The sequence below is a fragment of the Sus scrofa genome, chromosome 1, assembly GCF_000003025.6.
Source record: "Sus scrofa isolate TJ Tabasco breed Duroc chromosome 1, Sscrofa11.1, whole genome shotgun sequence".
Taxonomy (NCBI): Eukaryota; Metazoa; Chordata; class Mammalia; order Artiodactyla; family Suidae; genus Sus; species Sus scrofa.
The window spans coordinates 131,236,393-131,252,260 of NC_010443.5; the positions used below are offsets into that span (position 1 = coordinate 131,236,393).

General features: G+C 42.1%; 2 protein-coding genes across 12 annotated transcripts in view; one reads left to right on the forward strand and one right to left on the reverse strand.

The window, feature by feature from the left end:
• On the forward strand, window positions 5,169-11,301 carry SRP14 (signal recognition particle 14). Its single transcript, XM_003121602.6, has 5 exons — window positions 5,169-5,309; window positions 5,459-5,531; window positions 6,033-6,145; window positions 7,743-7,775; window positions 8,258-11,301. The coding sequence occupies exons 1-5, from the start codon at window positions 5,286-5,288 to the stop codon at window positions 8,345-8,347; spliced, it is 333 nt and encodes a 110-aa protein (XP_003121650.1). The 5' UTR covers window positions 5,169-5,285; the 3' UTR covers window positions 8,348-11,301.
• EIF2AK4 (eukaryotic translation initiation factor 2 alpha kinase 4) overlaps window positions 8,426-15,868 on the reverse strand; it is a 110,423-nt gene continuing 102,980 nt past the window's right edge. For 6 of the 11 annotated variants that reach the window (XR_002345549.1, XR_002345551.1, XR_002345542.1 and 3 more), the window contains 6 exons: window positions 15,232-15,290; window positions 13,861-13,958; window positions 12,290-12,358; window positions 11,778-11,822; window positions 9,903-11,178; window positions 8,426-9,321 (listed from right to left, as the gene is read on the reverse strand). Coding sequence is in view for 3 of the 11 variants with exons in the window: in XM_021097878.1 (XP_020953537.1) it covers window positions 9,264-9,321; window positions 9,903-10,021; window positions 11,778-11,822; window positions 12,290-12,358; window positions 13,861-13,958; window positions 15,232-15,290 (448 nt within the window). In the remaining 8 variants the exon portion in view is untranslated. The remainder of the gene's footprint in view (window positions 9,322-9,902; window positions 11,179-11,777; window positions 11,823-12,289; window positions 12,359-13,860; window positions 13,959-15,231; window positions 15,291-15,868) is intronic. The other 5 variants (XM_021097878.1, XM_021097886.1, XM_021097873.1 and 2 more) reach the window with 3 other exon arrangements.

Sequence of the window (15,868 nt, forward strand, 5' to 3'; positions counted from 1 at the left end):
TTTTTGGCCGTGCCTGAGGCATATGGAAGGAAGTTTCCCGGCCAGGGATGGATGGAACCTGCCTCACAGTAGTGACCTGAGCTGCTGCAGTGACAATGCCGCATCCTTAACCTGCTATGCCGCAAGAGAACTCTTTTCATTATTTATTTACGTATTTATGTATTTACTTGTTTTTTTTTTTTTTTTTTTTTTTTGTCTTTTGTCTGTTTAGGGCAACATCCATGGCATATGGAGGCTCTCAGGCTAGGGGTCAAATCGGAGCTACAGCTGCTGGCCTACGCCAGAGCCACAGCAACGCTAGATCTAAGCCGTGTTTGTGACCTACACCACAGCTCATGGCAACACTGGATCCTTAACCCACTTAGCAAGGCTAGGGATCGAACCCATGTCCTCATGGACCCTAGTTGAGTTCTTTTAACCACTGAGCTACGTCCTAAACTTGTCATCCTTTTATTTATGACACAAATATTGGTTTTTCTGTTTAGTTTTTGATGATACTAAATAAACTTGAATACTTAAGTGTAAAAATAAAATTTTACACTTAAGTGTAGAATAAGTAAACAAAGGCAGTTCCTGTGTGGCATAGTGGAAATGAATCAGACTAATATCCATGAGGTTGCGGGTTCGATCCCTGGCCTTGCTCAGTGGGTGGGGGATTGAGCATTGCTGTGGGCTGTGGTATAGGTTGCAGTTGCAGCTCAGATCTGGCATTGCTGTGGCTGTGGTGTAGGCTGGCATCTGCAGCTCCAATTCAACCCCCTAGCCTGGGAACTTTCATATGCCACATGTGCGGCTCTAAAAAGCAAAAAAAAAAAAAAAAAAAAAAAATCAACTAATAGTACAGATGATATATGGTTAGGACAGCAATGATGATGGTAGTGTCCAAATGATAGAAGGTAGCTGGTGCATAAATAACAGCACATTTCATTGCTTTTTATTGAGCATTTACTAGGGCCAGCCTCAATGCCATCCACAATAGTGCTGCTATCCATTAGAAGTCTATGATAATGGGAGTTCCCATTGTAGCTCAGTGGTTAATGAATCTGACTAAGAACTATGAGTTTGTGGGTTCGATCCATTGAGCAATTGGGCCTTGCTCAATGGGTTAAGGATCCAGTGTTGCCGTGAGCTGTGGTGTAGGTTGCAGACGTGGCTCAGATCCCGCATTGCTGTGGCTGTGGCATAGGCCGGCAGCTGTAGCTCTGATTGGACCCCCTAGCCTGGGAATCTCCATATGCTCTGGGAGCGGCCCTAGAAAAAGATAAAAAGACAAAAAAAAAAAAAGAATGTATGATAATGGAAATGCTCTATATTTGCACCATCCAAGCCGCATGGGGCTACTGAGTCCTTGAAATGTGGCTAGTGAGACTAAAGAATTGAATTTTTTCTTTTATTTAATTTTAATTAATTTAAACTTGTTTCCATGTTTACCATATTAGAGCAAGCTTAATGGTCTTAAACATAGTGTTTTATAAACTCTTTTAGGGAGTTCCCTGGTGGCTCAGTGGGTTAAGGATCCAGCCTTGTTACTGCTGTGGCTCTGGTCACTACTGTGGCATGGGTTTGATCCCTGGCCTGGGAACTTCTGCATGCTACATGCCAAAAAACAAAACAAAACAAAACAAAAAACCAAAAAACAACTCTCTTTATAACATCTGTGACCTAAGTATTATTATTGCCATTTTGCTGACAAAGAGATTAGACCTTGAGAGGTTGCTTTAGGTCACAAATTAATAGCAGAGGTGGCATCCAAGGTGGCCCATTAAACTGCAGAACAGGTGCTTTTTATTACTTCCCACAGAAAAACCCAAAGAACATTCTGTCACTAGTTGAATTGTACTAGGCCAAGTGATGCTAAAACTGACAGACTTGGGTATTTCTGTTATTGGAGTAGCTTGTCATGGGATGGCCTTGAGGTGTCACACAGTGGCCTGCATGACTTGATTCTTGAGTGGAACTGAGGTGTGACTGAGCCCACAGGAAGCAGTGGGATGTGTTCACATTGAGGGCTAATCCTGACAAGGCCCCAGATGAATCATGGCTTCCAGGCTCTGTGCCGCTCAAGCACAGGGCCATTTCCTTCTCCCTGGTGTCGCCAGTACCAAGCCCATAGCTTTAAAGAACACTGCTTAAATTTCAATGAATGGTAGGGGCTCAGAGCACAACGGTCATCATTTAGGCCAACCTATTGATCACACAACACTGTAACTGGTTCCACTTAAATTCATGACCACAAATATCAAGTGAGCCCTCACATTTCCTGGCAACACATCTCAAATGTGTTCACTCTCTGATGATTTCATAATTTCTTCCAAATGTCCAGCACCCTGATGGTCCTGTGTAGCAGATCTCTGCTGCCTTTTTGTTCTCCAGGTTTTGAACCTATTTGTAATCCTCCATTGTGTGGGTCTTGGTGAAAGGCAAGGAGAATAAAAGGGTCAGAGGGTCCCTCCCTCAACTATCCCAGGACATGGGCTCAAGCATATGACTTAGGATTGGCCAAGCCAGGACTCAGAACCAGGATTCTGATTGCTGAGCTGGTGATACCAAGGCCCAGGGCTCTTCAGAGGCTATTCATAGTGGTGGTCATTGCAGGGTGGTCTTGGGCTGGCAGCCCTATAGGAGGGGTTTTCACCAGACTGTTCCAGTCTGTGCTAGTCCCACTGGCATACGAAGATGACTCTCTAATTTTTAGTTACAACTTTTACCTTTCTGCTGAGCTCCAAACATGTGTACACAGCTGCTGACTTGATAGTTCCACTTGGATATGTAATAGACATCTTAGATACTACAAGCTCCCCCAAACCCTTTTCATCTTAACAAAACTTTTTACTTTTCAAGTCTTTCCTATCTTAGGAAATGGCACCCCCATCTAACCACTTGCTCGAATCAAAAACCTGAGTCATCCCTGATTTCTTTTCCTCTTAATGTTCACATACAATTGAGTATAAATCCTGTTGACTCCACCTTCAAAACACTAATCTGATTGCAAATGTAGCTAGTGCCTGGACTTTCTCAATAACCTCTATGGTAGCCCGCATCCCTTCTCCCAAGATATCTGTCCTAATACCTGGAACCTGTGCATATGTTATCTTACATGTTTAAAGGACTTTGTGTATGTGATTAAATTAAGGATCTTGAGATGGGGAGGTTATCTTGGATTATCTAGGAAGGCCTAATATAACCACAAGGTTCTTAAAAAGCTGGGCAGGAGGATCAAAGTCGGTAGAAGGAGATGTGACAATGGAAGCAAGGGGCATGGGTCAAGGAATGCAGGTAGCTTCTAGAAGGGTGGGGAAACAGATTTCCCCTTGAAGCTTCCAGGAATTCAGCCCTGTAGACACAGTGATTTTAGATTTCTGAACTTCAGGCCTGTAAAAGAATAAACTCATGTTGTCTGAAGTCACTAAATTTCTGCCATTTTGTTACAGCAGCAATATGATGCTAATCCAACCCTCTCATCATCTCCCCATTTCTTGCCTTGTCTCTCTACAGAGCCTTCTCCATACCACAGACAGGGGAGAATTTTTAAAAAAATGTAAATTAGATTGTCACTGCTCTGTTTAAAACTTTCTTAATGAGAGACTTTATTTGTATTGGGAACAAAATCTGAATTTTCCACGACCATAGGCCCTATATAAGTTGGTCACTGGCTTCATCTCTAAGCTCTCCATACTGTCCCTTCTCCCCACCTTCCACATGGGGGCTCCACTCCCAGCCACTCCTCAGCATTGTGGACACAGGGCAGCTTGTTTCCCCTTTGGGGCCTTTGTTCTAGCCATTCACTGTGTCTGAAACACTCTGTCCCCTGATCTTTTTGAATGGCTGGTCCTTTTAGCTTTCAGCTCAGAGTTCTCCTCAGTGGGATTTCTCTGACCCCCAACCTAAAGTTGTCCCCTTGTCACTCTTATTTGTATCATCCCCTTTAGTTATCTTCACAGCACTCATTATCTGAAGCTATACTTCTTATTATTTCCTCCTTATTTCTTTAACCCAAGAAATTTGTCCTATGTCCTGCTATAGCCCTAACTCCCTGGCACAGGCTGAGATACCCTCAGTGAAAACCCGGTTGCATGAGTTCAGCTTGCCTTTACCAAGGTCTAAGGGTTCAAGCTGACTACTGGCAGAGCAGGGCCTAGACCCCAGGTTTCCTCACTGAGCCCAGAGGTGAACTAAGATATGGCTCCAGGCGCTCTTGAGACAGGCAGGAACCTGGGACCCTTTGCTGTAGCGGCTGCAATGCTTGCACCTAGACAAACATGTCCTCCAGCAGGAGAATACAAAGAAACTATAAGGCACTAAAAATATCGGCCGTTTGGGGCAAATTATGGGCAGGAAGATACGAAAAGTCTAAAAACCCAACTGCCACTTCTGAAGAGCTAAAAGCAAAAGCAGGGTGTTGGAAGCAAAAGCGGGAGTTCCCCCCGTAGCTCAGTGGTTAATGAACCCAACTAGGATCCATGAGGATAAGGGTTCGATCCCTGGCCTTGCTCAGTGGGTTGAAGATCTGGCGTTGGCATGAGCTGTGGTGTAGGTCACAGAGGAGCTCGGCTCCCAAGTTACTGTGGCTGTAGTGTAGCTCCGATTAGACTCCTAGCCTGGGAACCTCCACATGCCTCGGGTGCGGCCCTAAAAAGACAAAAAGACATCCCTCGCCCAAAAAAGCACAAAAGCAAAGTATTAGGCATGCCCTCTGCACACCACCACCAAAGCTACTCCTCTGGCCCAACCTCCACCCCTGGACCTGCCCTTACAAGAACCCCGGGATGGTAGCAGTCTTGCTAGAGCTGGGGCCGCCCAGCCTGGTCAGAGAAGGAGAGTTCAGTGGACCGCCAAGGAATTTATTCTAATGAAACAGCTAACGGTGCAAACATTCTATGCCTCAGGCACTGTTGGAGGGATTTAATAGGAGTTCATTTACTCTTCACAACCAACTAAAAGGTGGTTACTATTATAAGGTGAGGAAATTGAAGCATCAAATTGTCAGGTAAACTCGACCAACATACAGTTGAACGTACACAACTAGGTTTCCCTCGAACCTTTCCCACGCCCTCGCTCTCCCTCCCACTGCTTGTGTGAAATCCCGCACAGCCCGCGAGCTTCCAAAGGACAAGCGGGGGCGTCTCAGAGCGCAGGCGCGGGGTGGGTGAGGCGGGGAAAAGGTGGAAGCAGGGATTGGGTAGAAGAGAGCAGAAAAATAGCGGAAGTCCCGCCCAGCCAGGGTGGAACTTCCGGTTCCGACTGCTTGGGGCTTGTGCTGACTGAGCGGAGCCCGCAGTGCCGGTATGGTGCTACTGGAGAGTGAGCAGGTATGGCGAGAGCTGGCTGGTCTAGGGGCCGAGGGGCCGATGCGGTTCGGGGCTTACTTGGGACCTGTTTCCGTTGGTGGGAGGTTCTGGGACTTGGCCATGCGAGAAGGGGGTTTGGGCCTAACGGGGCCGGGCTTGTTGTGTTCCAGTTCCTGACGGAGCTGACGAGGCTCTTCCAGAAGTGCCGGTTGTCGGGCAGCGTCTTCATCACCCTGAAGAAATGTAAGAAGCTATGGACGGAGCAAGGCCGGGAAGGAGCTAGAAGGCCGAGCGTTTCCCTGGTCCGGGGGCCCAATTACTGGGAGCCACAGACGGAATCTGTCTGCCGTGCATCCCTGCCTTCCCCCCAACCTTGTGCTGGGCACATCCAGAGCTGACGGGCCGGAGTATTAGGGATTGTGGCTGATGCGGTCCCCAGCACTTAGTCACCTGAGTGAGGCTGTCCCAGTGAGTCCAAGCATTTCAGGCCTTTTTGTCAAGGATCCCAAAACTCCTCTACAGTTAGTGAGATTTAATCTGCTTTGATATTACAGTGTTCCCATCGTGGAAGTAGCACATAGATTCTCAAGGTAGCAATGCCGAGAGTGATGGCAGATACGTAGTTAACAGGACTAGATCACTGGAGGGGGATTAGGTTATCTTTTGTATCCCTTCCCTACTTATTAGCTTTTTGTCTGTTAACAACGTTGTGGCTGTGTTTACCAGGATACATTTTTCACGCAGATGATGGTCGAACTAAACCCATTCCAAGGAAAGGTTCTGTGGAGGGATTTGAGCCCGCGGACAACAAGTGTCTATTAAGAGCTACTGATGGGAAAAAGAAGATCAGCACTGTGGTGAGTTGGATTCCTAACACTCCTGATTTTGTAGGTTAAAGACTTGAACTTAAGTTAGGGTTATCAGAACCAGGTTTTTTGTTGTTTTTTGTTTTAAACTATTAAATAAAGCCTAGTTTGTAGCTCCCCACCTGTTTTGGAATCAGGGTCTTCTTTTATTACCTTAGTAGTAGAAAACTCAAGAGCAAAATTAAAATGAAGAAAGTAAAAGTCAAACGCTTGTCAGAGTAAAATTAGCGTATTGGTCCTTATAGTATCAATGTAAGGAGCAGTTGACATATTTGATTCCTTGTTCCTGTACTGTTCCTGCCTTCAATGAACAGTTTCTTGGTACCAAATGATGCTTTTTTTTGCTTTTTAGGGCCACACCCGTGGCATATGGAGGTTCCCAGGCTAGGGGTCGAATTGGAGCTGTAGCAGCTGGCCTACTGCCACAGCCACAGCAACACCAGATCTGAGCCATGTCTGTGACCTACATCACAGCTCACGGCAACACTGGATCCTTAACCCAACCCACTGAGTGAGGCCAGGGATCGAACACGCAACCTTATGGTTCCTAGTCAGATTCGTTTCCACTGTGCCTCAATGGGAGCTCCCCAAATGATGCTTTTACTTTTAAGCTGATTATTCCCTTATTGTTGTGGTTCAGGTACCAAACATGTATTATGTTAGGTTTCATATTTGAGAGCCTATAATTTATTTATTTGTTTTTGGTCACACCCACAGAAATTTCCTGATCAGGGATCGAACCTCTGCCACAGTGGCAACCAGAGCCACAGCAGTGACAATGCCTGTTCCTTAACCCGCCAAGCCACCAGGGAGTTCTGAGAGCATATAACTTAGTCAAGAGTCCTCATGTTACCTTTCAGGGTGGAGGTTGAATATATAGCAAAGCAAGAGACTCCTTGGATTCCAAATGAATACTCTTTATTCTGCTGGCACTGAACCACACTGCCCTCTGGTCACATTGACGTAGGATATTTGTGAGAGTTTAGGCCATAATTAGTTGTTAAGTCCCTCTTTATCAGTTTTCTTGAGAAGACTTTTATGAAAAGCCATCGTATGTGGCTTTTGAAAATAAAATTGGGTATCATGAAGTATAGAAAACTAAGGACTCTTCTGAGGTAGAATTTTTCTGGCAGTAGCTTGCATTTTACTTAAATGAGCCTGAATGAATGGAAAGCAGGTTTAAAATAAGATGGGGAGGGAGTATTTTAAATGCACAAAAGGTTAGTACCAAGTCCTTTGATATCTCTCAGAGACATCTTTCCCAGGGTGAGAAAGTCAGTGTCATCTGTGTAAGAGATTTTAGCAGAGGTGAGAAGCAGTTTCCTAAGGAGCCCACTTCTGCCTCGTTCCCATCTTGGTACAATTCTCATGGGGAAAAAAGTACAGGGCTACTTTGCTTGTTCTTTAGGCAGCGGAAAGTGGAGTAGAAAAATAGCTTTTAGTGTATTATCACTCCTAAGATTGAGAAGAAATACTTTAAAAGATTAGGATGTTGTCTTCATGAGGCGTTTGAGTTGCTGTTGGGTGAGGCAGATGACAAGGGTGTATGGATGGATGACAAGGGTGACCTTTCCCCCTTCTTTTCCAGGTGAGCTCCAAAGAAGTGAATAAGTTTCAGATGGTGAGTTTCGGCTGTTCTCTAAGTCCCCCTTCTCAGGGCAAGAGTCAGCATAATATTTAGCACTGGGTTAAGATTGCTGTTTAGGTTCACTGCTCTCCTATGATGTTTTACCAGTAGTTCATAGTTGAAAGCTGCCAGGCTATGGATTTTACTTTCAGTACTGATACTATTTTTTTATAGCTAAATTTGATGTCTTATGCTTCAGATATGCTCTACTTACAGTATAGCTGAAGTTGCCTAGAGTTTTCCATTTTTGTGGAAAAAAGTAAAATTGTGCAGCTCACTGTGGGTCAGTGTTGCAGAAGCTGCTATAATGTGAGGGTGATACCATTTTCCTTGGGAGTCAAGTGTCCCATGGTATTACATGCTTTATCAGATAGGCTTTCTGATTTTTGGCTACCCTAAATCCACTGTGGAAGTAGGACAGCTGCTCCAAGTCATGTTCCACCTTCCCAACTGAGGTCATGCTCTGTGTCTTTTAGGCTTATTCGAACCTGTTGAGAGCTAACATGGATGGGTTGAAGAAGAGGGACAAAAAGAGCAAGAGTAAGAAGAGCAAAGCAGCACAGTAAAGGGCATCAGATTTCCCGCCTTCACCAACTAACCACTGAGTTGCTGTTTTTCATTTGGTTTTTACTTTCGGCTACAAAGCTGGGTTTTTGATTCCCGTACAATAACTGTTTTCATGTGAGATTAGGGTCACTTTTGGATGGAAGAAAGGCTGCATTGTTTACAGGGTAGTTTATTTTAGAAGCCAATTTATTTTAGATCTGGCTAAGTGGTCTGTGTTGTATGTTTGTTTATTCCTGGATTATAGTTTAGAGTCTCTGTAGCCTGTGAAGAGCACTGTACCATTAAACCTGTATTTATCATCACTATCTTTTATTCCTTTTCCCACTCCATAAAAAGTTTCTGGCAATAGCTACTCATTCTGGAATGGTGGGATTACAAATAGGCTTTAGGCCCTATCTTGTGGGTTATTGGAATTGAAACCTGACAATTTTACAAAAAGCTGTGTTATTTCATGGGTGTTTTTCCCAACCGTTAGTGTAATTTTGTTTTCTTAGTTCCTTTAGCAAATTCGAATGAGTTCTCATAGCCAATTGAGAGTTTGCTTAACAAAACTTAGTTTATGACAAAATCATCAAGAATAAAGATCCCAGGTTAATGATGATATTTGATTTCTTTATGCCCTTGACTTTGGACATTTTCATGTGCTTAGACAGTAGGGCTAAGAGAAGAACAAGGCTATTTTCTTGTGTTCTAGCTCCACAAAATCTTTAGTGCCAAGGCAATTAAAGAGCAGCAGATATATGAAAACATTTATTATATTCAAAAAGATAAATTTATAATATACATGAAAAACTTACAAAGCTCAACTTTGTAGGACAGCTTCTTAGAATATTAATTTAAAATTACAGTGAATGTACAGCATTTTATAGTATAAGCTCCTGTCCATTTGAACAATGTAATGATTGTTCTTTAGGATTAAAATAAGATTCTGTAGTAATCATCTCTGTAGCTATACAGGAATAGCACAGACACCCTGCAAAAAAGGGGAAAAGACAGGATGAGTGTAATGGGTAGAGAATAGAGTTGATAAATTATTTTTAGAACACTTAACTATAGGAGTTTTGTATAATCAAAAACAAGGTGGAAGGCTAGTCACTAAAAAAATTACTTAAGTTTTACAGGAGCTGTGGCTGGCAAACATCCAGAGTATAAATGTCTACATAAGGAGTCCATCATTCACCTCACAGGCTTTGTTGTTGCCTTTTAAGTGGATGATCACATGAACAACTGGCATTCTGGTATGGGGACATAAAGCACAGCAGTCACACCTGCTTTCTTTCATTTCAGTGTTTCTAGGACTTACCTGGGTGATGACAGCTATAACTGGGATAGTTGCTACTGGGACCACTGTGTTTGTTATTGACAAGGTCATGGCTGTGATTCACAGTCCTGAGGAGTATTACTGGTTACCAGTTGCAGTTCTAACATAGCAGCTTATTAGCCATCTAACCTCAATAAGACAATAAAAATATTTGATACTTTAAAATCCCTCAGGGGAAAAAACAAACCTCGAATCTTTCCCATGTCAAAAGCTGCAATGCGTTAATAACTTACTTTTTTTCTACTTTGATGTTATAAATTTCATCACAGACTAATTTGAGGTATCTTTGCTTTGGCAGGCGTGACAACAGCTGCTTCACAGTTGTGTTAAATGCCTGTTCATCAGCATCCCACTAGGAAAAAATAGATAAGACTTAATCACTGGTACTAGGGTTTATTAACTGGCTTTTTCTGGGTGACTAATGAAATGTCAATGCCATTTCCCCCTTTAAGTATACTGAAGAGATCAGTTACAGGGAGAGAGAACCAGTGGGGAGACTGCTTGGGTTCTTTGAAGTATTGAGTTTCTCTCCAAGACCACCTTACTAGATCCTGATTGACAATGCTGCAGCCGCAGTGTGCCACTGTGACTTGTGTACCAGTTATTTCTGCCAACTGTTGACTTCATGTGAAATGGAGATACCACCTCTGATGTGAATATGAATGGCTTATAAAGCAGTAAACTGCTAGTACAGTGCTATGTGCTTATTTACCAGACAAGAGAATACCAATGGGGAAAGGGAAGGCGGAGAGTTAGCCTTTTTTTTTTTTTTTAAATAATTTTTACAGCCGCACCTGCAGTATATGGACGTTCGCAGGTCAAGGGTCAAATTGGAGCTGCAGCTTGTAGAAACAGTGGATCCTTAACTCACTGAATGAAGCCAGGGATCGAACCCACATTCTCACAGAGAAAATGATGTCGGGTCCCTAATCTGCTGAGCCACAAACAGGAACTCTGAGAGTAAGCTTATAAAAGAAGCTACAAGGGTATATTATATAGCTCAGGGAATATGGCCAGTATTTTATATAAACAGAGTATGACTTTAAAAAGACCCAGAAAATGGTAGTGTTTAATGTTAGTTCTGGGGCAAAATTCGTCTTTCATCTAATGTAATCTGTGACTACACATTCTGGATAGACGAAAGTATTTTTTGGTATGACATGTAAAAATCACCTCTAGGTTATAAACTTTCTTATAGCAAAGGTAAGTATAAAGATTTTTAAAAGTTCAATTAGGCTATCTGATAATAAGGGTATACCTGTAAAAAAAAAAAAAAAGCATAAAGGACCTAAATTAATTTAATTTTTACAAAAAGATCTCCATGTAGTTCTAGTTCTGCAAATGAGCTTCCCTGGTTAGAACAGTTTGTTTGAAGCAGAATAATATAGTGGTTAAGAAATCCTTGCTCTGCAGCTTCCTAGTTGGGTGACTTTGAATAAGATACTTAACTTCTCTGCTTCTGTTCTCCACAAAATGTAAAATGATTCCATTTATCTGTAAAATGGAGACCTGTAAAAAAGGTAATAATATGTATCCCTTGGGGTTGTTATGATTAAATGAGTTAATATTTGTAAAATGCTTAGAACAAGACCTTCCAGAGCCTAACACACAATAAAATCATCTCTGAGATTTTTTTTTTTTTTTTTTTTTTTTTTTTTTTTTTTTTTTTTTTTTTTTTTTTGTTGCTATTTCTTGGCGCTCTGGCATATGAGTTCCAGCTAGTTGAATCGAGCTGTACCACCCTACTCCAGACCACAGCAACGGGATCCGAGCCGCGTCTGCAGCTACACACAGCTCATGCAAGCTGGATCGTTACCCTGAGAAGAGGACCGAACCGCAACTCATGTCTAGTCGATTTTAACCACTGCCACGACGGAATCCATCTCTGAGATTTAAAAGAAAATCACTAGAAAAGTATGATTCCCTCAAAATCTGATTTGGTTATATATATATCACATAAAAGGAACACTATTACTAAATTCCTGGAACTGCCAGAAAAACACCTACTATCACTAAGAAAATGACATTTTCAATTTTCTTTAGACAAATTGACAGCAGAGCTTTGGGATTTTTAAAGGCCATCATGTAGAGGAGTTTGTCTTGCTTACCTCTAATGATAAAAACTGTAAGATTGTTTCCTTGGGTAGATCCACCTGTTATACACAAAAATGTACATCATGTCAGGGAGCCTAGCAGCACATATGGACTTGAGACTGTGGTGTCACTCTGGATGGAGCAACGTGAATGGGATGCTGCCTTGCTACTTTTGGGCCCTGGTTAAGAGATGAGACCTCAGCCCTGGTAAGCTAATATGCCCAGTCTCCTCACATTCCATTGGAAGGTTTGACACTGTTATCTGAAACATTTAGGAAAATGATGATTTTCGTTTTCACTACCCACCCCCACCACCTTTCAGGGGAAGAAAGTAGGAATAACAAAAAACCTCCCATTTTCTCCCCACTTCTTTACAGATTTAGACTACACGTGGTTCACAGCAGTGGTAACAGGCTTGCATCCCGTTGTTGCTGAAGCTGAGCAAAAGAGCCCTGACCTCTGAGGAAACTACTCTGATAGCAGAGCAAAAGTCATCCTCAAACTGTTGTTAAAGGACGTGACTTACAGCCAAAATTTCAATTTCACTGCTTTTCTGATGTAAGTTGGCAAGGGAGGTCTGAAGTCGAGTTTGTACCTGACAAGAAGAAAAGGTGTCAGAATTCAGAATCTGTTAAAGTGACCATCTTTCTTGCCATTTCTTTTTTTTTCTTTTTGCCATTTCTTGGGCCGCTCCCACAGCATATGGAGGTTCCCAGGCTAGGGGTCGAATCAGAGCTGTAGCTGCCAGCCTATGCCAGAGCCACAGCAATGTAGGATCCGAGCTGCATCTGCACCCTACACCACAGCTCACGGCAATGCCGGATCCTTAACCCACTGAGCAAGGCCAAGGATCGAACTCGCAACCTCATGGTTCCTAGTCGGATTTGTTAACCACTGCGCCACGACAGGAACTCCCCATTTCATTTTTTATTCCAAGAAACAGTCATGGGTGACAAACCAAAGCCTAGAAGGGATCCCAAATATATAACCTAAGGACTTGTTTTTAATCCAATTCGGAAAGATGATTGTCTAACTTATTATGATCTTGGGGGAAATGAGATTTTATAGCCTATCTTGATCATTTGTTAACTAATCCACCTAGCTGCTTATTTATAATTTTGAAATGACACCTAATAGATGCTCAATACAGTCAAATAGTGCGTGTGGAAGCAGGGAGATTTTAGTACTAAGCTAAATTTAGAAAAACAGGAAGGTGACAGTAGTGGGAACACAGAACTGAAATATGTTAGAAAGTTAATGAAAAATGAGTTTCCACCCAACATTCTGAGAAGCCAGCCAGGAAAGCTTACATAATGAGGTAACCTGATCTTTTGTATTTCAGTCTAATCCCATTTCTAAATAATGACTGATCTCTTTAACACCCTCTTCCCAAGTGAGGCCAGTGTCACAACCCTGCTCATTAGCCTGTCTGCACTGTCCTTTGTGCCCTCCCTTCCATTTGAAATACCCTCTTCTTTCCTCCCTGCCTGTTTAAATCCTTCAGGGATCACCTCCATGTAGTCTTTCTTGATCACCCATGCAAACGCTGACCTCTGTCTCTCTCTCATGTCTATATCACTCTCTAACACTCATTAATTCAGCATCCTATGACTTATGTCTTCCTATTCTCTAACTCAATAATGCATATGCTTCTAAGGATGCAAACTCTTCAAGGACTGGGGCAACATCACATCTTAATCTGTTTTACCTGGCACTTAGCACAGACTCAGGTAAATGGTGGAAACCGGAAACATGTATGCAATGAGAAATCTGCCTCAAGTTTTCTGAGAGATGTCTCTTGTTATTCACAACAAAAACAAACCCCACCTGCAATTAGAGCCGGATCAGAAAGTTTCTGTTTAGATCCACTAATTCTGACCAACAGCTGCTTTTAGGTGCCTACAGGGTATACTGACGCCTCTTTGGAGGACAAACGGGGCAGAATCCTGGCACCAGGGATGCTTTGTGATGATGAAATTTTCAGAAGCCACCAGGAAGTGGGAAGAAAAACATTTCCAGGAAACTGCTTCTTCTTTCCCTTTCCTGTTTTCTTCCTCTGTAGCTCACATTAGAAAGCTGAGGAAACTGACCACGTACCTGGGTTTCATATCGCCTCCTAGTGCTGGCTGACAGCTTCTCTGGGGCTACCACGCTCACAATGGGAACAACTGTTGCTCCATGGATTTCAAACAAACCTGAAAGAGAGTTTTAGAACTTATGGCCTTATATGGTCTCACTTTGTTTTTTTTTTTGTTTTTTTTCTTTTTGCCATTTATTGGGCCGCTCTTGCGGCATATGGAGTTCCCAGGCTAGTGGCCTAATCGGAGCTGTAGCCAGCCTACGCCAGAGCCACAGCAACGCAGGAACCGAGCCGCGTCTGCAACCTACACCACAGCTCACGGCAACGCCAGATCTTTAACCCACTGTGGTCTCACTTTCTGTAACACACCACAAAGATGACAGCGATGATTAGAAAACACTGGAGGGTGATTCTATGGACTAGATTCTATCTGAGCCTTGTTTTCTATCTCTGCAACTGCCTTCACTTGCTAAGAAGCCCAGAACTCCACCCATCACCCTCAGCTGTTTTGAAGCTTCTGTCAAGATCACCAGCCTTCTCTCCATAGGTGGGAGGTGACAGGCATAGGGGAAGCATTATGAGTCAAACCTCATGAACCTAAGGGAAAAGAAATCAAACTTAATATGCCCCAGACTCTAATACTTATTTAAATTCCTCAAAAGATTTGAAATCTGATGGTAACAGGAAGTCAGTGCTAACAGAAATGGACCCAAAAGACCCAATTCTTTTAAAGCCAAATATGTCTTCCTGTTCTTCATTGGGAACATTTTCAATCAGGTTGACAGATGTGAAACTAAAGGTGTAACTATCACTACTGTTCCCTCTTGGCTTTCTTGAAAACAAACGTATATAGTGCCTTTCCATAAGGCATTTCAAAATACTTGTCTTCAATCTTCTGGATGGGGAAAATTTATCCACATTTGATCTATACAATAAACTGAATTGAAGGGAGATTAAACCACTTGTAAAAAATAAGACAGGAAGACAGAGCTATATCAGGATCGGAAGAGTTGCCAAATTCCCAGTGGTTTCATTTTCTAAGATGTGGGTTTCAAAGCATAGGGATGAATTCAGTTTGGTAAAATTAATTGTATATATGTTACTTAAAAATATATATTTCTTTTTTTTTTTTTATTTTCCCACTGTACAGCAAGGGGGTCAGGTTATCCTTACATGTATACATTGCAATTACAGTTTTTCCCCCACCCTTTCTTCTGTTGCAACATGAGTATCTAGACATAGTTCTCAATGCTATTCAGCAGGATCTCCTTGTAAATCTATTCTAGTGAAAAATATATTTCTGATGCGGTGACTTAGCCACAGTCCTAAGTATTTAGAGCAAATGCACACAAGCATTGTTATGTTTAGATTACAATTAGTAATTATACCTGAAGCATTAGAAAATGACCCCTTCAGACTTTGTACTGCAAGATTATCGGAACCTTCTCTAAAAACAAGCAAACAAAAACAATTAGAATAAACAGTCAATGAGACAAAAGCAACACAGATGATTTATAGTGAGCTATACTTGGAGGCTTTTTTTCTATTAAGTATAAAAATATTTAATAACTTTTGGTTATTAGTGGAGGAATAACAAAACCAAAAAATTTGCACTCAATTATGCTTTGGTTAAGAGCAAATAAAAATGATAAAGGATGTCATTTCAAATTAACATTCTAACATTCTCATTTATTCAGCTGGGTTTGAAATTCTGGCTCAACATAAAAAGCTAATTTCAATGAAATATAATGGTGCTCTTTCTGCTCCCCTTATAATACAAGGAAACATAAGCAATGCCCCACCTTCATTATGGCAGCAGCCCTGGAGATCACCCACAGGAGAATGTTTAGTAAATGAGATTCTTTCAAAAGCTGTGAATGGATGTTTTTTCAAAGACTGAATTAATTTATAGCCTTTGAGAGACACAATGGCACTCTATCTTGGGAAAAAAGGGGAATAATCATTCACATGGAGGAACAACTTTAAACCTTTCCCTGCTCAAACTAAAGCCCATCTAGCCATTTA